This window comes from Lynx rufus, unplaced genomic scaffold (genome assembly GCF_022079265.1).
Source record: "Lynx rufus isolate CCGP_SWC_20201006 ecotype Redwood Valley unplaced genomic scaffold, mLynRuf1.p SCAF_8, whole genome shotgun sequence".
In the NCBI taxonomy this organism is placed as follows: domain Eukaryota; kingdom Metazoa; phylum Chordata; class Mammalia; order Carnivora; family Felidae; genus Lynx; species Lynx rufus.
In genome coordinates this window covers 72,921,448-72,944,330 of record NW_025814896.1, presented here as the reverse complement: position 1 = coordinate 72,944,330, position 22,883 = coordinate 72,921,448, and the positions used below count along the sequence as shown (strand labels likewise).

The window sequence follows — 22,883 nt, the reverse complement described above, 5'->3', positions numbered from 1 at the left end:
AGGCTTTTAAATAATTCTTAACAGAATCCTTCCCTTTAAAACCAATTTCTGTCTGGTGTCTCCTTCATCTGAAATTTTAATTTTGACAGCATAGGACTTTTTACATTTATTTTGTTTAACATTTCAGCTTTTTTTGCACATAGCAAATTAGTTGTCACTGAAGTATCATAAAGTTAGCTTTATAAATTTAAAAAATTCTTATTCTAATATGGGTCTGTAATTGTTAAGATTTCTTAAATGTAAATTGATTTGAAAAAAACTAATCAGAGTGCCTGGCTAGCTCATTCAGAGGAACATGCTGACTCTTGATCTCAGGGTCATAAGTGTGAGCCCCATGTTGGGTGTAGAAATTACTTAAATAAATAAAACTTTAAAAAAAAAGAAAAAGAAAAAACTAGTCAAATAATTTCAGTTGATGATGCCATTGTTTTGTGATAATAAACCACACTGCCTAGTGTGAAGGAAGAATATCTGTAGCATAATTCTTGGAGATTATAGCAGCAAGTCTCTATAAGAAACAGAGGCAAATACCAGGTAGGGGAGAAAAGGAAAGGTATAATTGTGATGAATTAGTTAGATGCCTAAGATGCCTGAGGAAATCACTCTTGTTAATAACAAACACTTTGGCTGTGGTATTGTGGGACATGGTATATTTTCTGAAATACCAGACCAGTTTTTGGAAGCACCTACCAACCCAATTCTTTCTTTAAAATTAATCTTATATTTTTCTTATATAAAACTCAGTTAGGTAAAACGGTCCGGCTACTTAATTTTTTTCATCAGATCTTTCATTATTAAATTAGCTTTGCACGTGGACTAGTAGTATTTGTCTTCTAGAAAATTGCAATAATGAGAAACTGGGAACTTGGTTCAGTTCTGAGTTTTCCTGATCTTAGTTCCTGATAGAATATATGGCATAGTCTTAGAATCCCATTGTTCAAGTAAATGGCTGCTAGATGTGAAAACCAGTTTTCTGTGCATTGTATTAGAGACTGACAAAACATAAAATCTTAGGTGACTTGATTGTCCTAGGTATAAAGTAAATGATATACCTAATGGTATCTTCATCGTACTTTTTGGCCTTTGGCAGTGTAAGGTTACTAAATATCTTGTATTTATTATAAATTTTACAGTTTCAAAGGATGGGTAAAAGGTCCCTTGAGAGTAATGAAGGGTAAATTTCTTTAGAGCAATTTGAATTTTGGGCAGTTTTGTTAGGTACCAAGGTTGCTGAATTAATCTTCAAATGGAACCTCTCTATTTTGCTGTTGGAACCTTTAGTTAATGACTTAATAGAAATATGTGTGGTATAGTTTATACTCCTAGTTCTACCTTTATAGATGTGGAAGTTGGATTATATCTTTGCAGGGTCACACAGGAATGTTGGACATTTGCCTTTAATCCTCAAATCGTCATTAATTTCTCCTTTTGCAGTCCACTCTTTATAATCTTTTAGGTCTAACCAGCTATCACAGGATGCAAAAAACTAACATCTATAAAAACAGGGTTACTCAAGGTAGAGGAGTCACCATTTTTCATCTGAGATATTTCTTCTTTACTTTGTGCCCCCTTTCCTCTGATAGATCTGTTAAGTCATTCTTAGTTAAACCATTCTTAGGATCTCAGCTTTTACTAACTTCTCAGTCAAAGAAAACTTCATATTTAAGTTGAGACCATTTCATTAATATGTGAAAGGATGTGTTGTTCTGCGATGAGGGGCAGGGCTAGCTAACCTCTCTTGGCACCTCCAGGAAACTACCCAGCTCTGCTGGGGGAGCTGCACACAGGAAAGGAAACAGTTACTACTCCACGGTGAGTAACCCTGTTTTCTCCTTATTTCACCTTCTGACTGTTTTCATTGATTTTTAAAAGCTTGTGTGTCAGACGTGGAAATAGCTCTTTTGCTCAGAGTTAATTTTAAACCTAGCAACCTTTAATTCCCATGGTAGAGTAAGAGCCAGCTTTTCATTTGTGTTCATAGCTATTACTGATGCCTAGGACTGAAATGGACAACAGAACACAGAAATGGGCCAATTGTTTCTTGTGAAACACTTGTAACCTTGAAAGGGAAAAAAAAAAATCTTTGTGTATTAGTGGCTTGGTTTTTATACTTTTTATGTTTGCTTTCATGATGGGGGGGATTGTTGGGAAGAGTAGGCTGTTCTTTCACCTACAGAAAAAAATTATTGTTTGTACTTGTTTCATGACAGTTCACCTAGCCTTCGTTTGCATATCTGATAAGCATTGTATATTTTGTTTTTCTTTTATTAGTCATTTCTTCCTTTTTCACCACCCTCTCTCCCACCAGTGATTGTTTTCATAGTTCTACTCTAATCCGATCTGGAGAAGATTGCCATCTAGTGGTACAAATAACATGGCTGTTGAAAATTTCTAGGTTTTTTTTTTTTTTTTTTTTCTTTTTTAGTGGCACAAATATTGAACGCATTTTCTTATAAATGAGGTGGTGACCTTGTGCTGTCTAGTGCTTTGAAGCTGATTTAACTTTATTATTGTTGTGTAAATGGTATTATTTATAATATGTTGTGTTGGAATTTTTGTCAGACTTTTATTTGGTTCTTGAGGTCAAATTATGATTGTTTGTAAAATGCACCAAGAAGAAAAGAATGAATTTCATGTGGGTTGGGGTAGTGATGGTATTTGATTTAAATTATACATATTGCTACTATAGCTTTAAATCAGAACGCACATCTGTAAGTGCTATTGTCACTTTAAATATGCTCCTCCTCTAAGATTGTGTAAGTAACTAAAAATGGCAAGAGCAGTTTTCAGTGTCAAAGTACAGGGCAGTACATATATACTTAGTGTGGCCACAAAAAGATACAATCACAGTATTACTTGGGTAGTGGATAGAGATTTCTTTTAGGTAATTATTCTTCTAAAGACCAGAGTAAATATTTTGTATAAATATGTATTTACACTTCTGAGAAACATTTAGTGTAAAACCTGTCAATCCAATCAGAGTTTAATTAGTTTGTTAGAGAAGAAGACATCTATTAAAACAGAATCTTAGGTAAAGAAAGGTAGAAGGAATTTGTGATGGATCAGAACAAATAAAGCTGAAATACATGTCTGACCAGATGCCTTTTGTACACTTAAGATAGGAAAGATGTGTTTTAATTCAGGTTTCAAAAGTAAAAGCCTAAGCTGATTTTATTTAAATGTACTTCTTAATATTTCAAAATTCCGTACAGGTTGAGATATTTTAAAACACTTGTAATCAGTGATAATATTTCTTCAGATTTTCTAGTAGGGTAACAGTTCAGAATGACACAGGAATTTTAAAGGTTAGCATCAGGGCTCTTACATGAGACTTGTTTTTGAATGTGATTATACTGCCATTACTAGAGTCAGAAATGCATACAAGCAAAACATTGCAAATTCCCAACTAATAGTCTTTTTTTGTTTGTTTGTTTGTTAGTTTGTTTGTTTGATAGTTAGGGTTATTGCTTTTTTATGTTATTTGTAAGAAGAATTTTATGACTAGTTAAAATGCTTGCTTGGTTCAATATTATTTGGTATTAGGTACAGACAGGTAAGGTACAAGAGCATTCTTACTTTACAAAGCTACTGATGTTTATATAGCAGCAGTGAGGAGACATCAGCTCTCATGTGATTGCTTATGGCAAACATTTCCTGTGCTGTAACAGGAAAGGAAGGATGGGGGAGTGGGGGATGGTCTTATGTTTTATGCTTAGTGCCTGAGCACAGTCTTTTTCTCTTTGGTGGTGAAATCTAATTTCAGTAGAGATGTTGGACTCCTTCATTGTAAAGGAATATGATTCTAGTTTTAACTGACTGGATTTTGGATACATATATATTATTTAATCACACACAATTTTACAGAATGTTCCAGTTTGCAAGATGTTGCCAAAGGTTGAAGCTTTATAGGATGAAAACACAAATTTTATGAATCTGAATTTGAACTTGAGTCTCTGAAAAGCAAATTCGTATTTTATGTTATAAGATATAACCATTCTGGGGTGCCTGGGTGGCTCACTCGGTTGAGCGTCTGACTCCTGATACTGGTTCAGGTCACGATCTCATGGTTCGTGAGTACAAGCCCCACACTGCGCTCTGCGCTGACAGTGTGGAGCCTGCTGAAAATTCTCTCCCTCTGCTTCCCCACTTGCGCTAGTGCGCACTCTCTCCCCCCTCTCAAAAATAAACGTTAAAAAAATAAAAGACAAATTTAAAAAGTATATAATTGTGATTTATTAGGCTTGGTTTGAAACACAAACAGTATTGCTAGTGAGGAACATAGTAAAATAATTGGCAGTTTATTAATCTTAATATTATTGCCCACTTAGACAAATCCCAGAATTCGTAACTACCAAATATTAAGATAGAGATAACTTGCTTAACTCAAGTTTAAAAAATACAATATAGACAGGGGTATGTTGATTTAAGGTTAGTTTTTTCTTCATGACAAGTGATGTGTAGTTCATGAATGAGGAGTAATCACTATAAGATTTCTGTTTATTACTAATTAGCTTTGTGTTGGATATGCTTACCCCATGTTCCCTTGGCATTTGTGCCTATGCTCTTCCTCTTAGAAAGTATTATCTTTTTGTTTATAAAAAGTCATTGAATTGATACGTATTTTGAAATTAAATGTTGAAAATATTTTTCATTGAAGAAAATTTAGATTTCAAATATAAAGATTTATATTCCCTAGTAAAATCTGTTCTTACATACCTTAACAGTGGCTTTTAATTGTTTGATGAGTTTAAGTAGCTAGGTCTGGTTCTGGTAACATAATTCTTTGTGGCAGGTCTTTATTTAGGAAACGCAGTGTTTTTATATCTGATCGTTTTTCAACAGAAGTAGTGGCATTTTACTGCAGGTGTTAGGAGAGATCATTGTGGGTGGTTTTAAGGGGAAGGGTAATGATTATTTAAAGAAGCTTGTCAGCTGTATATTCTTTAGTAAAACTTGAGTTTTTGGTGTCTAGTTTTAACCTTTATTATACCATTATAAAGCCTACTTTTCTTTGGATAAATGTGTAAATGTTTATCATCAGATTTAAGCTTTTACACTTGAATATTAAATATTGTTTGTTTATTTGGGTGGTGAATTTTCCCCCATAAAGTCATTAATTAACATTTTCTTTAAGATGAATTAATATTGTCCTTACTGAAACAGATAGCATTAATCTTCAGAAGGTTAGAGTAAAGAGTTGAAGTATTGAAGATGAGAAATGTGTTTATTAAAAAAGCATCATCTTTGTTTTGATTTAAACATTCTAGCAATGACACTTTTCCCTTTCATCCTTCTTATTGGTATTATTAATAAATGCAAGCACTCTTGTTTTTATACAGGGTACCAAGTATGGTGTCCTTGGAAGAGACAAAGTTGTATACTGGACTTGAATACGGTATGTAAATTCTGATCTGAATAAGTTTTATGGGGAGAATTTTGGTCAGTTACTCTATAATAATTAACATGGAATAATGTGTCATTAGAATTTTCCTAGTCTTTTTTCCATATAAAATGAATATTAGTTAACTATAATAGCTGTCTTTGCTTTTCCTAGAGAAACTGGAAATTTATTTATACAAGAAAAGTCAATAAAAGATAAACGTTTGGATGCTTTCTTATTTACTTGTGAGAGGGAGTGGGGAAGGACCAGAGAGAGAGGGAGAAAGAGTCCCAACCAGGTTCCGTGCTGTCAGGACAGAGCCCAACGCAGGGCTCAATCCCGTGAACCATGAGATCATGACCTGAACCAAAGTCAAGAGTTGAATGCTTAACTGACTGAGCCACCCAGGCTCCCCAATATTTGGATGCTTTCTGTGTGCAAAGGCAGTTTTTCATATCTAGTCATGTGCATTTATGTTGAGAATTGATTTAGAACTGATACTTTATATTTGATGTGAATGTAGGAATAGTACAACCTTTATTCTAATGATCTTTGTGTCTTCCTGTCATAGTGAATTAAATTTCATATAAGTATGTAAAACGTGTTAATTTAATGTTCTGAATCTAACATTAATAGAAATTTAGCACATTTCCTTATTGCTGGATTAACAGTGGAATTAATTGCTAAGGTGTAATTTTTGTTTGCTTGATTTGGGTTACCCCTAACCAATTAGAGAATCCTACGCATTTATGATCACTACTTAGTGTCTAGAGCCTTTGAAATATTGGCAAAGTGGTTTTTTTTCTCCCTCCTCCTTTACTGCCCAATAAAGTTTTATAAGCAGGTCTTTGTAAATGTGAAGGTTTTAAAAGTTACTCTGGATCATGCCTAGACACTAATCCAACTGTGATAAAAGGCAGACCCATTTGGTTTTTTTCCATGATACATTATTTATTCCTGACATAAACTTGATAGAAGCTTCAGCATTCTGGGGAGCATTCGGTGTGTCTAAAATGCCTTGTCTCATTTTCTAAAAAATAGATCTATCCAGAGAGAACCACCGAGAAGCAATTGCTAGGGTCATAAGGAAACTTCTCAGTAAGTACATGTATGCTTTTAACTTATTTTTACTAATAAATATTTAGGCATTTTGTAGCGTATGTGCTTTTACTTTATCTAAATTCTAAAGAGAATATAAGGTAGTATTTTTTTTCTTAACTAATAGATTCCTAACTGATATATCAGTATTCTTGTAGTAATTCCAAATATTTTAAACAAAATCCTTCTTCTTTTATTATAGACCACATACTTAACAATTCAGAGGATGATACCAAGTCTTTGTTTCTTATCATAAAGGTACAGTTATCCTTTAGTAGGTGCATGATTATTAATGTGACGAGGTTTGACATGATCACTTGTAAATGTAAAATTTAAAATTCTTTGACACAGGTTATTGGAGACCTTTTGCAGTTCCAAGGATCTCACAAGCATGAATTTGACTCTCGTTGGAAAAGCTTTAACCTAGTAAAGAAATCAATGGAAAATCGGGTCAGTATTTTCACCTACAAACTCTGAATTAATTTTTTAAAATGTGTATAATATTGATGTAGCCGCTTGATCTAGCGATTGCTCAACATACACATGAAGTTTCCCTATGCGTAAAAATAGTAGATTTTCAAATATTGTATCGTGGTATAATCAGAAGGATTGTAGAAAAATGTTTTCCTGATATAAACTCTTCTGTGAATTTCCATGAGTCTCTGAACTCTTACTGGGTATTTGGAGTGTGATAACTTGGCAGGCTGCTGTGTAACAACTTGAGGGAATAAAAGATAGGAGGAATTGTCCACAGGCATGAATTTAAAGCATCTCACTTTATGGAGATCTCAGAAAAATATGTCTTATGTTATTTTTGCACTCCAGACCTCAGTACAAGCTTTTCGAGAATTTGGAAGAAAGAATACTTAAGCCAGCCCTTTGACCTTGACAGCAGTGTTCTTCTGTGGGAGACTTTTATTGAATTTGAGTCTAAAAAGGTTGTAGGAATGTGTTACTTAGGCAAAGGTCGCTACGTACATTATTGGAAGGAATGGCATGTAAAATAGGGCAGGGAGGGGCGCCTGGGTGGCTCAGTCGGTTGAGCGTCCGACTTCGGCTCAGGTCATGATCTCACAGTCCCGTCCGTGAGTTCAAGCCCCGCATCAGGCTCTGTGCTGACCGCTCAGAGCCTGGAGCCTGTTTTGGATTCTGTGTCTCCCTCTCTCTCTGACCCTCCCCCGGTCATGCTCTGTCTCTCTCTGTCTCAAAAATAAATAAATCTTAAAAAAATTAAAAAAAAAATAGGGCAGGGAAACAAACAAACATGGCATGCTTTGGAGAACAGTGGCTAGTGAACAGAATGGCATGAGGTAACAAGGTCGTTTATAGTTTCATCCCAAGAAAGTGCTTCAGTTTTATATTCAGCATTGGGGGAGTCATTAAAATTTCTCAGGTAGATCTGATTTGAATATTGGAAAGACCAGTCTTTGATCAATCAAAATTAAAATGAATTCAATGAACTTTGAAAAGCTCTGTCATCACTGTGAAAAATAAGCAATAGGAAATTAAGACTGTAAGCAGGCAGGACAGTTAAACTATTATAAACAGTCCAGATGGAAAAACACAACCTGAATCAAGTCAGTGGCATTGGGATGCAAATAAGGTGTTTTGAAAAAGAAGAAATTGTGGGGACTTAATGACTAGTGAGAAGAAGGTATGAAAGAGGAGCAATCTTTGAGTTCCAGCCATTTGCCGTTAGTGAGCAGGTGGAAGGTAGGGTGGTAGGGGAGAACGTAAAAGATAATTCTTAGAAAAATAACAGATACTAATTTCTGTAGTAAACATACACAGTTAACCTGGAAAGGCTATGTATAAATGTAACAGGGTCAAGCAATTTTCTTAGTAGTCTGATTTTATACTTTTCAGTATTTGACTGAATAAGGACCAGCTTAGTTCCTTTCCCACGCATGGATCCGTTAATAAACTACCAGAGAAAAACACAGTGTTGGATGACCCATTTAAAGGGGATATTTCTTCAAAAGGGGCGGGGGGCGGGGTAATATTTCTCCTATTAGCCATAAAATTAACTGAAATAGTATCTTTGAATATAAGCCTGATCACTTAGAATAAATGAAATTCCTCTATTACCCACCAGCCACCATGGACCTTTACTGCACTAATTTTTCTTTTTTTTTTTTTTTTTTTTTTTTTTTTTATGAAGTTTATTGACAAATTGGTTTCCATACAACACCCAGTGCTCATCCCAAAAGGTGCCCTCCTCAATACCCATCACCCACCCTCCCCTCCCTCCCACCCCCCATCAACCCTCAGTTTGTTCTCAGTTTTTAACAGTCTCTTATGCTTTGGCTCTCTCCCACTCTAACGTCCTTTTTTTTTTTTTCCTTCCCCTCCCCCATGGGTTCCTGTTAAGTTTCTCAGGATCCACATAAGAGTGAAACCATATGGTATCTGTCTTTCTCTGTATGGCTTATTTCACTTAGCATCACACTCTCCAGTTCCATCCACGTTGCTACAAAAGGCCATATTTCATTTTTTCTCATTGCCACGTAGTATTCCATTGTGTATATAAACCACAATTTCTTTATCCATTCATCAGTTGATGGACATTTAGGCTCTTTCCATAATTTGGCTATTGTTGAGAGTGCTGCTATGAACATTGGGGTACAAGTGCCCCTATGCATCAGTACTCCTGTATCCCTTGGGTAGATTCCTAGCAGTGCTATTGCTGGGTCATAGGGTAGGTCTATTTTTAATTTTCTGAGGAACCTCCACACTGCTTTCCAGAGCGGCTGCACCAATTTGCATTCCCACCAACAGTGCAAGAGGGTTCCCGTTTCTCCACATCCTCTCCAGCATCTATAGTCTCCTGATTTGTTCATTTTGGCCACTCTGACTGGCGTGAGGTGATACCTGAGTGTGGTTTTGATTTGTATTTCCCTGATAAGGAGCGACGCTGAACATCTTTTCATGTGCCTGTTGGCCATCTGGATGTCTTCTTTAGAGAAGTGTCTATTCATGTTTTCTGCCCATTTCTTCACTGGGTTATTTGTTTTTCGGGTGTGGAGTTTGGTGAGCTCTTTATAGATTCTAGATACTAGCCCTTTGTCCGATATGTCATTTGCAAATATCTTTTCCCATTCCGTTGGTTGCCTTTTAGTTTTGTTGGTTGTTTCCTTTGCTGTGCAGAAGCTTTTTATCTTCATAAGGTCCCAGTAATTCACTTTTGCTTTTAATTCCCTTGCCTTTGGGGATGTGTCGAGTAAGAGATTGCTACGGCTGAGGTCAGAGAGGTCTTTTCCTGCTTTCTCCTCTAAGGTTCTGATGGTTTCCTGTCTCACATTTAGGTCCTTTATCCATTTTGAGTTTATTTTTGTAAATGGTGTGAGAAAGTGGTCTAGTTTCAACCTTCTGCATGTTGCTGTCCAGTTCTCCCAACACCATTTGTTAAAGAGGCTGTCTTTTTTCCATTGGATGTTCTTTCCTGCTTTGTCAAAGATGAGTTGGCCATATGTTTGTGGGTCTAGTTCTGGGGTTTCTATTCTATTCCATTGGTCCGTGTGTCTGTTTTTGTGCCAATACCATGCTGTCTTGATGATGACAGCTTTGTAGTAGAGGCTGAAGTCTGGGATTGTGATGCCTCCTGCTTTGGTCTTCTTCTTCAAAATTCCTTTGGCTATTCGGGGCCTTTTGTGGTTCCATATGAATTTTAGGATTGCTTGTTCTAGTTTCGAGAAGAATGCTGGTGCAATTTTGATTGGGATTGCATTGAATGTGTAGATAGCTTTGGGTGGTATTGACATTTTGACAATATTTATTTTTCCAATCCATGAGCAGGGAATGTCTTTCCATTTCTTTAAATCTTCTTCAATTACCTTCATAAGCTTTCTATAGTTTTCAGCATACAGATCCTTTACATCTTTGGTTAGATTTATTCCTAGGTATTTTATGCTTCTTGGTGCAATTGTGAATGGGATCAGTTTCTTTATTTGTCTTTCTGTTGCTTCATTGTTAGTGTATAAGAATGCAACTGATTTCTGTACATTGATTTTGTATCCTGCAACTTTGCTGAATTCATGTATCAGTTCTAGCAGACTTTTGGTGGAGTCTATCGGATTTTCCATGTATAATATCATGTCATCTGCAAAAAGCGAAAGCTTGACTTCATCTTTGCCAATTTTGATGCCTTTGATTTCCTTTTGTTGTCTGATTGCTGATGCTAGCACTTCCAGCACTATGTTAAACAACAACGGTGAGAGTGGGCATCCCTGTCGTGTTCCTGATCTCAGGGAAAAAGCTCTCAGTTTTTCCCCGTTGAGGATGATGTTAGCTGTGGGCTTTTCATAAATGGCTTTTATGATCTTTAAGTATGTTCCTTCTATCCCGACTTTCTCCAGGGTTTTTATTAAGAAAGGGTGCTGGATTTTGTCAAAGGCCTTTTCTGCATCGATTGACAGGATCATATGGTTCTTCTCTTTTTTTTTGTTAATGTGATGTATCACGTTGATTGATTTGCGAATGTTGAACCAGCCCTGCATCCCAGGAATGAATCCCACTTGATCATGGTGAACAATGCTTTTTATATGCTGTTGAATTCGATTTGCTAGTATCTTATTGAGAATTTTGGCATCCATATTCATCAGGGATATTGGCCTGTAGTTCTCTTTTTTTACTGGGTCTCTGTCTGGTTTAGGAATCAAAGTAATACTGGCTTCATAGAATGAGTCTGGAAGTTTTCCTTCCCTTTCTATTTCTTGGAATAGCTTGAGAAGGATAGGTATTATCTCTGCTTTAAACGTCTGGTAGAACTCCCCTGGGAAGCCATCTGGTCCTGGACTCTTATTTGTTGGGAGATTTTTGATAACCGATTCAATTTCTTCGCTGGTTATGGGTCTGTTCAAGCTTTCTATTTCCTCCTGATTGAGTTTTGGAAGAGTGTGGGTGTTCAGGAATTTGTCCATTTCTTCCAGGTTGTCCAATTTGTTGGCATATAATTTTTCATAGTATTCCCTGATAATTGTTTGTATCTCTGAGGGATTGGTTGTAATCATTCCATTTTCATTCATGAGTTTATCTATTTGGGTCATCTCCCTTTTCTTTTTGAGAAGCCTGGCTAGAGGTTTGTCAATTTTGTTTATTTTTTCAAAAAACCAACTCTTGGTTTCGTTGATCTGCTCTACAGTTTTTTTAGATTCTATATTGTTTATTTCTGCTCTGATCTTTATTATTTCTCTTCTTCTGCTGGGTTTAGGCTGCCTTTGCTGTTCTGCTTCTATTTCCTTTAGGTGTGCTGTTAGATTTTGTATTTGGGATTTTTCTTGTTTCTTGAGATAGGCCTGGATTGCAATGTATTTTCCTCTCAGGACTGCCTTCGCTGCGTCCCAAAGCGTTTGGATTGTTGTATTTTCATTTTCGTTTGTTTCCATATATTTTTTGATTTCTTCTCTAATTGCCTGGTTGACCCACTCATTCGTTAGTAGGGTGTTCTTTAACCTCCATGCTTTTGGAGGTTTTCCAGACTTTTTCCTGTGGTTGACTTCAAGCTTCATAGCATTGTGGTCTGAAAGTATGCATGGTATAATTTCAATTCTTGTAAACTTATGAAGGGCTGTTTTGTGACCCAGTATATGATCTATCTTGGAGAATGTTCCATGTGCACTCGAGAAGAAAGTATATTCTGTTGCTTTGGGATGCAGAGTTCTAAATATATCTGTCAAGTCCATCTGATCCAGTGTCTCATTCAGGGCCCTTGTTTCTTTATTGACCGTGTGTCTAGATGATCTATCCATTTCTGTAAGTGGGGTGTTAAAGTCCCCAGCAATTACCACATTCTTATCAATAAGTTTGCTTCTGTTTATGAGTAATTGTTTTATATATTTGGGGGCTCCGGTATTCGGCGCATAGACATTTATAATTGTTAGCTCTTCCTGATGGATAGACCCTGTAACTATTATATAATGTCCTTCTTCATCTCTTGTTACAGCCTTTAATTTAAAGTCTAGTTTGTCTGATATAAGTATGGCTACTCCAGCTTTCTTTTGGCTTCCAGTAGCATGATAAATAGTTCTCCATCCCCTCACTCTCAATCTAAAGGTGTCCTCAGGTCTAAAATGAGTCTCTTGTAGACAGCAAATAGATGGGTCTTGTTTTTTTATCCATTCTGATACCCTATGTCTTTTGGTTGGCGCATTTAATCCATTTACATTCAGTGTTATTATAGAAAGATACGGGTTTAGAGTCATTGTGATGTCTGTATGTTTTATGCTTGTAGTGATGTCTCTGGTACTTTGTCTCACAGGGTCCCCCTTAGGATCTCTTGTAGGGCTGGTTTAGTGGTGACAAATTCCTTCAGTTTTTGTTTGTTTGGGAAGACCTTTATCTCTCCTTCTATTCTAAATGACAGACTTGCTGGATAAAGGATTCTTGGCTGCATATTTTTGCTGTCTAGCACCCTGAAAATCTCGTGCCAATTCTTTCTGGCCTGCCAAGTTTCAAAAGAGAGATCAGTCACGAGTCTTATAGGTCTCCCTTTATATGTGAAGGCACGTTTACCCCTTGCTGCTTTCAGAATTTTCTCATCATCCTTGTATTTTGCCAGTTTCACTATGATATGTCGTGCAGAAGATCGATTCAAGTTACGTCTGAAGGGAGTTCTCTGTGCCTCTTGGATTTCAATGCCTTTTTCCTTCCCCAGTTCAGGGAAGTTCTCAGCTATTATTTCTTCAAGTACCCCTTCAGCACCTTTCCCTCTCTCTTCCTCCTCTGGGATACCAATTATGCGTAGATTATTTCTTTTTAGTGTATCACTTAGTTCTCTAATTTTCCCCTCATACTCCTGGATTTTTTTATCTCTCTTTTTCTCAGCTTCCTCTTTTTCCATAACTTTATCTTCTAGTTCACCTATTCTCTCCTCTGCCTCTTCCATCCGAGCTGTGGTGGTTTGCATTTTGTTTTCCATTTCCTTTAAAGCGTTTTTCAGCTCCTCGTGACTGTTCATTAGTCCCCTGATGTCTGTAGCAAGAGATTCTCTGCTGTCCTGTATGCTGTTTTCCAGCCCAGCGATTAATTTTATGACTATTATTCTAAATTCACTTTCTGTTATATTATTTAAATCCTTTTTGATCAGCTCATTAGCTGTTGTTATTTCCTGGAGATTCTTCTGAGGGGAATTCTTCCGCTTGGTCATTTTGGATAGTCCCTGGTGTGTTGAGGGCCTGCAGGGCACTTCCCCTGTGCTGTGGTGTATAACTGGAGTTGGTGGGCGGGGCCGCAGTCCGACCTGATGTCTGCCCCCAGCCCACCGCTGGGGCCACAGTCAGACTGGTGTGTGCCTTCTCTTCCCCTCTCCTAGGGGCGGGATTCACTGTGGGGTGGTGTGGCCCGTCTGGGCTACTTGCACACTGCCAGGCTTGTGATGCTGGGGATCTGGCGTATTAGCTGGGGTGGGAAGGCAAGGTGCACGGCGGCAGGGGGGGCAGGCTTAGCTCGCTTCTCCTTAGGTGATCCACTTCAGGAGGGGCCCTGTGGCAGCCGGAGGGAGTCAGATCGCTGCCGGAGGTTTGGCTCCGCAGAAGCACAGAGTTGGGTGTTTGCGCGGAGCGAGCAATTTCCCTGGCCGGAGCCGGTTCCCTTTGGGATTTTGGCTGGGGGATGGGCGGGGGAGATGGCGCTGGCGAGCGCCTTTGTTCCCCGCCAAACTGAGCTCTGTCGTCCAGGGGCTCCGCAGCTCACCCTCCCTTTGTCCTCCAGCCTTCCCGCTTTCCGAGCAGAGCTGTTAACTTATGACCTCCCAGACGCTAAGTCGCGCTTGCTGTCGGAACACAGTCCGTCAGGCCCCTCCGCTTTTGCAAGCCGGACTCGGGGGCTCTGCTTGGCCGGCGAGCCGCCCCTCCGCCCCGGCTCCCTCCCGCCAGTCCGTGGAGCGCGCACCGCCTCGCCGCCCTTCCTACCCTCTTCCGTGGGCCTCTCGTCTGCACTTGGGTCCGGTGACTCTGTTCTGCTAATCCTCTGGCGGTTTTCTGGGTTATTTAGGCAGGTGTAGGTGGAATCTAAGTGATCAGCAGGACGCGCGGTGAGCCCAGCGTCCTCCTACGCCGCCATCTTCCAGGACCGCACTAATTTTTCTATAAAGGATTCAGGGGAAGCCACTGGTGTGGAACTTCCAGACAATGTTGAAGTGTCTTCTACTTTGTTTTTTAGCTCCATGGGAAAAAACAACATATCAGAGCACTGTTGATTGACAGAGTAATGTTGCAGCATGAGGTAAATCTCTTTAAAATCATGACGACTTTTTTAAATGACAGTTTTCCATATGAATGACATTATTTGTGTTACTTCATAGTTAAATGAACTTTTTACTTTTTAGTAAAAAACTTTGGGGTTTGATTTTACACTGTTTAATTTTCATAGCTACGAACACTGACTGTTGAGGGTTGTGAATATAAAAGGATACATCAAGATATGATCAGAGATCTACTTCGTTTATCTACAAGTTCATACAGTCAGGTAAAGCCAGTCAACTCGACCTTCCCCTCCCATTTTATTACAGGGCAATCTGAATATCCCCATTTCAAATCCAAGGAGGTTTAAGTAATTTATTGGCATAGAAAACACCTTTCAAATTGCAAATATTCTCAAGCTAATTTTAGTAGTCTTTTTAAAATAATGTTGATTTTTACGGTTTGTTATTGCTTCTCAAATTTCTTTAAAAATGTAAAGTTAGTAGATTGTGTAATGTTGCTCCCACTTAATCAGATCACATGATGAAGGCCAGTCTGGGAAGGTGGTATAATTCCTCCTAGGTGTTATGCTTGGGTTTCAGCAACCTGCTGCCATCTGAATTATGGGGTCCATCCTTTCAGGTAGCATAGGACCAAGAGATTATCTCTAAGCAGAGACAACTGGAAAAACCAAAATTCATGAACAGCTAATTACTCTGTCTTTATAAAATAATATAAATTAGGAAACTAGTCTCTAACTCAAAGATTGTACCTCAAGTAATGTTTAAAAGAGTTTGAAATATGTACATTGTGTCACTTTTACTATAGTTATTATTTGTTACTATTTGGTTTGTGGGTTATAAACTTATACTGAATCTTCTGTTTGGGTTCAAGAAAATCTTTATGTTTCTCTGTGTAGACAGGAAAGAAAATCTTAACTCTTCTCATCAAAAGTAAGTCAGAAGAGAAAGTTGACTAGTCTGCTGATTATGTTAAGGAATAAGCACATATCAGCTCTATTCAGTCTCTCCTTTATCAAAAATATCTGAACCTGTGTAACCTAAACCATGGATGTGGTTGGTGGTAATATGCATTCCTTTTAGTAAAAAGATAGTCCTTTATTTGTTTTTGCTAAGGTATGTGCTTGGATGTATTTTTCTGTTACTACACCAATATTTAAGTTATTTTTGGTAATTCATTTAGAAACATTTTGTAGTTTGTCTACCATTTAATAAACATCCTCTGTACTTTCTTCAGGTCAGAAATAAGGCTCAGCAAACGTTTTTTGCTGCCTTGGGCGCATATAACTTCTGTTGTAGAGATATCATTCCCTTGGTTTTGGAGTTCTTACGGCCCGATAGACAAGATGTCACACAACAGCAATTCAAGGTATAAGGTTTTCTGTTTTACTTTATCCTGAAAATTTTCAGATATACAGAAAGTTGAAAGAATTATACTGTAAACATCCATATATCCACCACTTAGATTCTGTATTTAACATTTTGCTGTGTTTGCCTTATCACATATCTGTCTCTATATCCATCCTTTTTTTTTTATGTCAAAGTAAATTGAAGACATCCATACCCTTCACCTTTAAACATACAGTTGTTTTTTCTCCCTAATAGTTGACTTACCTATGTTATGATTGTTGTTACGGTGGAGAAAATGCAGGCTGCTATTTGAGTTGAGCACCAGTGGTAAATAGCCTGGCTGGCCTGTAGGAGAGGCAGGTGAAAGACCAAAAGGTGTAGGGTAATGAGACCAGCGTGTTGGAAGGCCTGAGACCAGAAGAAACATAGTGAGTTTGAGTAACTGAGTCAAAGCTCGTATGATTGGAGCAGAGGGGGAAGGGAACGACATAAGGAAAATAGTATATCCCACAGGAGTACAATAGAGTATAGATGAAATATAATGATTGCTTATACTGTAAGAAGTAGGTTGATTGAACATGATTTAGGAGAGAGAATTGATAAGACTTGGTGGCTGAATATGAAGGTAGTGAACTGAAAGGAGGTATCATAATTATACAGGTTCTAAATTGTACAGCTGGTTATTGGGTCATCAGAGAGACAACAGGAAGACTAGATGATGAATTTGTTTGAACAAGTTATATTTGAAGTGTTTCCTGTAAACTAAGAGTCATTATCAAATAGGCAGGCAGACCTCATTTCTCCGCAACACACCATTTCAGCATGTGTTGATGACAGTGAAACCTTTGGGCACGGGTAAGAGAGCCAAGGAGGAGAGTGAGAAGAGAAGAGGACCAGGGTAACAAGTATTGAGAAAACTCCATTAGAACCCCAAGAAGAAGAGGTAACCAAGGAGGGAAAGATCCGAGAGATACTAAGAAGCAAGAGGTTACAGAAGCCACGGGGAGATCTTTCCCTGAGAGAAGAGAGACTCAGCAGATCATTTGCTTTCCGGAGGGAGTTAAGATTACAACTTTACGTGTTCCTTGATGTTGGCTTATAATACCAGTCAACAAACCATAGCTTGGGCTCAGTTGGTTGCTTTGATAAGTAAAGTTGCATTGGAACACAGTCATGTCATGTCTGTGGCTGCTTTCACACTACAATGGCATAGTTGTGACAGAGACCATATGGCCAACTATTTACTGTTAACCCTTTAGAGAAAAAGTTTGCTGACCTCTGATGTAGATGTAGCATTCAGGAGTACTGTGGAATGTCTAACTCGTAGAGTGGTACATTGTCCACCATGTTGGGAGCAGCTTAAAGGGACAAAATCAGGTAGATCAAGTAAGACCAAAAGTGAAAAATGTCTATTAGGTCAGTAAAACCAAATTACCAGTGACCTATGAGAACCTGTAAAGAGGAGTAGAGCACATGGTAGGTAATAAGCCAGATCAGAATGGAGTTAGGATGAATGTTCAGAAAATAACATAATAGCTCTTTTCATGAAAATGAGGTATCTTTGAAAAGGGTACCCCGTGTCATCAGAATCATTCTGATTAATTCAGCGTCTATGAGTAAAAAGTACACAGTATAATAAAGTAACCTAGTTTTTATATACTTAAAATACATCACAACCAGATTTTAGAAATTATTCCAGACATGCCCTAAAATGCTAAGAGTGGCATATTTTATGGTCTCCGTGATATAATTGTAGTAGAAGAGAATTGGAACGGAAGCTCTATCTTTAAAAACAACAGCTTTACATTTCTGTGTTATCTTACTAATAGCTATTCTTTGAGCTAATCCTCTAGTAGATGATTTAGGGAAAATATTACTGAATGCGAATTAAAGGTCAAGTTCAGGTTTCTAAAAGTAACATGTTAAGTGTGTGAACCTATTTTACCAACCAGTATCAGACACTTAAATAGTAGTAAATTTAAAAACAACTCGTAGGTGAATTGGCTACAGCTAAACGGTGCTCTTACTTCCCATATTAATTATTTTTTCCTGCAGGGTGCCTTGTATTGTCTCCTTGGAAATCACAGTGGTGTATGTTTGGCAAACCTTCATGATTGGGACTGTATTGTACAGACGTGGCCAGCAATTGTTTCTTCTGGGCTTAGCAAAGCGATGTCCCTGGAAAAACCATCAATAGTGAGACTATTTGATGATCTTGCAGAAAAGATTCATCGGCAATATGAAACAATTGGCTTGGACTTCTCAGTAAGCAAAAACCATTTTTTTAATTCAGATTAACATTTGCTTTCTGTTTCCTTTTTGTACTCAGTAATCATTATGGTAGGTAGCAGGGTGGAGTGTGAATTTGGAGCCTGGCCAGGAGACAGGTAGGAGGTTTTTCTTCCAAGAGGCAACAAAAAGTTATTACACTGTTGCATTTACCATTATTCTTTGTATATGCATGGGCTCGTTTTTTCAGAGTTGATTATATTTTAGAAGGTCACTCTTAATAGTCAAAGTCACATAAGTTTGATCAGAGGGTTCATCATTTATAGTGATGAATATTAAAATTGGATGATTTGACACATGAGGAAGGCTATCAATTTCAGTGGTGCTCATATGGAGAGATATAGCAGGTACATATGTATACACCCATCATAACTGAGGGTGGATAAAAGTGGTGTGAGTGCAGATGAATTGCCTTCTTCTCTAAAGTAATTGTGTTTGACATCCATCCTTTGGTTTGAAAACCACTGCTCTAAACATATTCCTTTTCTGTAAAACATAGTCTTGTTATTTGCAGCTGTCATTAGATTATGTGTTGTTGTTTTTTTTAAGATTTTATTTTTTTAAGTAATCTCTGCACCCAGCGTGGGCTCAAACTCAAAACACTGAGATCAAGAGTTGTGTGCTCTACTGGTTAAGCCAGCTAGGCTCCCCAGCTTATGCTTTCTTTAAAAAAAGTTTTGGGTTTTTTTTTTTTTAATACATAATTTACATAACAAAAAATATACCGTTTTAACTTAACACAATAGCATACTGTATATTCACAATAGTATATTCTCAGGGCTCTGCAACCATCACTACTCTCATTTCAGAACACTGTCATCACTCAGAAAGAAACCCTGTACCCAGGAGCAGTCACTGCTCTTCCCCCAGCATTCCTAGTCCCTGGAGATCACTAATATGGAGTCCCTGGAGATCATTTATATGGAAATGGAATCATACGATAGGTGGCCTTTCGTATCTGGCTTCTCTCTCTGAGCATAACGTTGTCAAGATTTGTCCATGTTGTAGCATGTATCAGTACCTCACTTTTCCCCCTCGCTTTTCTTTTTTGTAAGATCCCGAAGTCCTGTGTTGAAATAGCAGAATTACTTCAACAATCAAAAAACCCCTCTTCCAACCAGATAATGCTTAGTTCAGAAGAAATTAAAGAAGGACTTAAACGCCAACAAGAAAAGAATGCTGATGCCCTGAGGTAATTATGAATGCCCATTTTATCCAGATAGATGGCATTAAAGACAGCTGGTTTTAAGTATTTCTGAAATATAGATGCACCATGAATACCTCATGAAATTTACACATTGATTCTAAAAAAATACAAACTGTTAGGAAATAATTATTGTGAAGGTCCCTGTGTTACTTTTAGCTATAGAAGTGGAAAACACCATCTTAAAATTATCTCAAAAGACTGGTTTTAGATTTCTGGAACCCAAGCAGTTCAGGGCTTCAGTGATAGCATTCAAGCGGGAGCCTTTCTAGCTTGATTTTTGTCTTTGCCTTATGGTTATGCATATTAATTTTTTTTTAACATGCCTACGTAAGAATAAACTATTATAGCCTACCTTGTGTATACCTAGAGTGCCATATAGGTAGACCACTTCTAACATTGATTACTACTCACAGGTTTACTTTTGAATATCTGTTGGGAACAGTTGTACCTAGAGCTTTGTGTTGTTTTCTCTCTGCTGTTCGTGGTCTTTTCCCACCATCTCTCTTCACCCATCTGCTTTCATTCTGGCTTGAGTCTCACCACGCCTTTTATAGTCTGGTGATAGCATGTAAGAGAATGGTGAATTTGGCTAGAATTTGAATTTATGTTACATTATTTGATGATCGTCTTAGTGCTGTATTAAAACAATACCTCACCTGAATCTTTTTTTATTTTTTTTAAGGAACTATGAAAATTTGGTAAACACTTTATTAGATGGTGTGGAGCAAAGAAATCTGTAAGTGCAAAATTTTTTTTTTTAATGTTTAATTTTGAGAGAGAGAGACAGAGTGCGCAAAGGCAGGAAGGAGCAGACAGAGAGGGAGACACAGAATCTAAAGCAGGCTGCAGGCTCCGAGCTGTCAGCACAGAGCTCGATGCAGGGCTCGAACCCACAAAACCATGAGATCATGACCTGAGCCGAAGTTGGACGCTTAACCGACTGAGCCACCCAGGCACCGCCAGTTTTTTTTTTAATGTTTATTTTAGAATGAGCACGCGCTTGTGAGGGGGGCAGGGGCAGAGAGAGGAAGACAGAATCCCAAGCAGGCTCTGAGCTGTCAGCACAGAACCCAATGCCGGGCTTCAACTCATGAACCAGTGAGATCATGATTGAGCCAAAATCAGGGGTCAGATGCACTGAACCACCTAGGTGCCTACAAAATTTCTTCTTCTTTTTTTTTTTTTTTTTAAGTTCTCAAAGCTTTTACCTTAAATACTGTAGGAGGTTTCTTCCCTGAAAGCAGTGAATGACTGTGTCAGAAAAAATTACAGTCTGATTCATGAATTGAAAGAAAAGTAACAGGTGAACTTTGGGGCTAGTGATAGGAGTGGTGTTCATCACTATACTTATTTTAATTCTTAGGATACTTAAAATTGCAATGTTCAAATACAGTTTAAAAATGGTTTTAGGAGTGATATGTTTTGTGATTTTTTTTTTTTCTCTCTTCTTTTTAGGCCTTGGAAATTTGAACATATAGGCATTGGGCTTCTGTCTCTACTCTTGAGAGATGACCAAGTGTTACCTCTTCGTGCCATACGTTTTTTTGTTGAGAATCTCAACCATGATGCGATTGTAGTCCGAAAGGTACTCTGTTGTAACTGTAGTCTTGGGTTTGAGAATTTTTACCTCACCTGAAGCTCTTAAAGTCTTCCCAAGACACTTTGCCTTGAAGTGTATTGATTTGAAATTTATCATTGTTGGTTCAGGGATGATAATTATGTAAAAAATTTTTTTCAACGTTTATTTATTTTTGAGAGAAAGAGACAGAGCATGAGGGGGAGAGAGACAGAGAGAGAGGGAGACACAGAATCAGAAGCAGGCTCCAGGCTCTGAGCTGTCAGCACAGAGCCTGACGCAGGGCTCGAACTCACGAACCGTGAGATCATGACCTGAGCCGAAGTTGGACATTCAACCGACTGAGCCACACAGGCACCCCGGGGATGATAATTTTTTATCCAACAAATATATGAGGACATGTTCAGGCAATGTGCATTTCAACACTGGGGATATAGTAGGGAACACATTTATAGATTCATGAGAAATACTGATTTTGAAAAATTTATGACAGGTATGAGGTCTTACAGGAAGGGAAAGATACCTGAGGATACAACTTTTTGGTTTTATTCACGAAGTATTAGAGGTGGAGTATATAATGGGGCTGACCCAGCCAGGTGCATTAGAGAAAGACCTTCAAGAAGAAATGTCTAGGCTAAGATTTGAAGTATGAGCAGATATTGGTTTAACAAAGAAAGTATGGAAGTTTCCTAGGCAGACTTGCACAGGTGAAAGTAAGAACGTTCAGTGACTCATTCCCACTCACATTTAGCACTCACATGGCCGTGCTGCCAGATGTCAACAGATGAGGCATTTACCTGCTTTTGAAAGAAGCAGAATCCAGCCTCTGCTTTGATCAAGACAGGCAGCTAACTATTCAAGAGATTTTAAAATGTTGATACACGTACCTTACCTATTTCTTTTCTAGATGGCAATCTCAGCTGTGGCTGGTATTCTTAAGCAGCTCAAAAGAACCCACAAAAAGCTGACCATCAATCCTTATGAAATGGGTAAGTACTACCAAATGTAATTAATATGCTGTCTCTCTCTCTCAAAATAAATAAATAAGCTTTAAAAAAAAAAAAATAGATGGATTCTCGGGCACCTGGCTGCCTCAGTAGGAAGAACATGCGACTCTTGATCTTGGGGGGTTATGAGTTCGAGCCCCACCTTGGGTGTAAAGATTACTACAAAAAGAAATAAATACACCTTAAAAAAATAGATGGAGTCTGTATCTTCATAATAACATGTACCTTTTGCATACTGTCCACAAACATGTTATCTACTTATTTATCTAACCAACCAAGCAATATACTAGTTATTTATCAAACTGTGTTTTCACAGACTTAAAATAACATTAATTACCAAATACCATTATCATTAATGTATCACTATGTTAAGTGTTTCTCTGTGAGTGGTAGGATTAGAGGCAAGGTTAATTTTTTTCTTTATTCCTTACTATATTATCAGATTTTCTGAATAGTAATCTAATGAGAATGGTGCGCAGAAAAAATAATGAATTAACTTGGTTTTGGAAAGAAAGATGTCATTTCTACTCCTCTGGCTACCACATTTTTTTCTATCCCTGAGAGCTTCTGTGACATTCGGACAGCTGTCTTTAGTCCTCTCCCACCCCATCTTTGGGAGGAGAGTGTATTTATGCACCACCATCTTTTTGGGGGAACACTGTAAAGTAGTGTTTACTAAATGTGGGAAAGACTTCCATTACACTCCCTACTACTAACCTTGTTTTATCCTCATTTGACACACGTTTGTAGGTCCCATAGTAAATGAATATTTAATGGTT

At 37.9% G+C, this 22,883-nt stretch overlaps 1 protein-coding gene across 3 annotated transcripts in view; it reads left to right on the top strand.

The window, feature by feature from the left end:
* Nucleotides 1–22,883, top strand: part of PSME4 (proteasome activator subunit 4) — a 103,994-nt gene that overhangs the window by 54,322 nt on the left and 26,789 nt on the right. For 2 of the 3 annotated variants that reach the window (XM_047069962.1, XM_047069965.1), the window contains exons 21-32: nucleotides 5,340–5,395; nucleotides 6,422–6,478; nucleotides 6,681–6,736; nucleotides 6,830–6,928; nucleotides 14,636–14,698; nucleotides 14,846–14,941; nucleotides 15,913–16,044; nucleotides 18,081–18,290; nucleotides 19,370–19,506; nucleotides 20,204–20,257; nucleotides 20,977–21,106; nucleotides 22,005–22,086. In XM_047069962.1, coding sequence (XP_046925918.1) covers nucleotides 5,340–5,395; nucleotides 6,422–6,478; nucleotides 6,681–6,736; nucleotides 6,830–6,928; nucleotides 14,636–14,698; nucleotides 14,846–14,941; nucleotides 15,913–16,044; nucleotides 18,081–18,290; nucleotides 19,370–19,506; nucleotides 20,204–20,257; nucleotides 20,977–21,106; nucleotides 22,005–22,086 — 1,172 coding nt within the window. The remainder of the gene's footprint in view (nucleotides 1–5,339; nucleotides 5,396–6,421; nucleotides 6,479–6,680; nucleotides 6,737–6,829; nucleotides 6,929–14,635; nucleotides 14,699–14,845; nucleotides 14,942–15,912; nucleotides 16,045–18,080; nucleotides 18,291–19,369; nucleotides 19,507–20,203; nucleotides 20,258–20,976; nucleotides 21,107–22,004; nucleotides 22,087–22,883) is intronic. The other variant, XM_047069964.1, reaches the window with a different exon arrangement.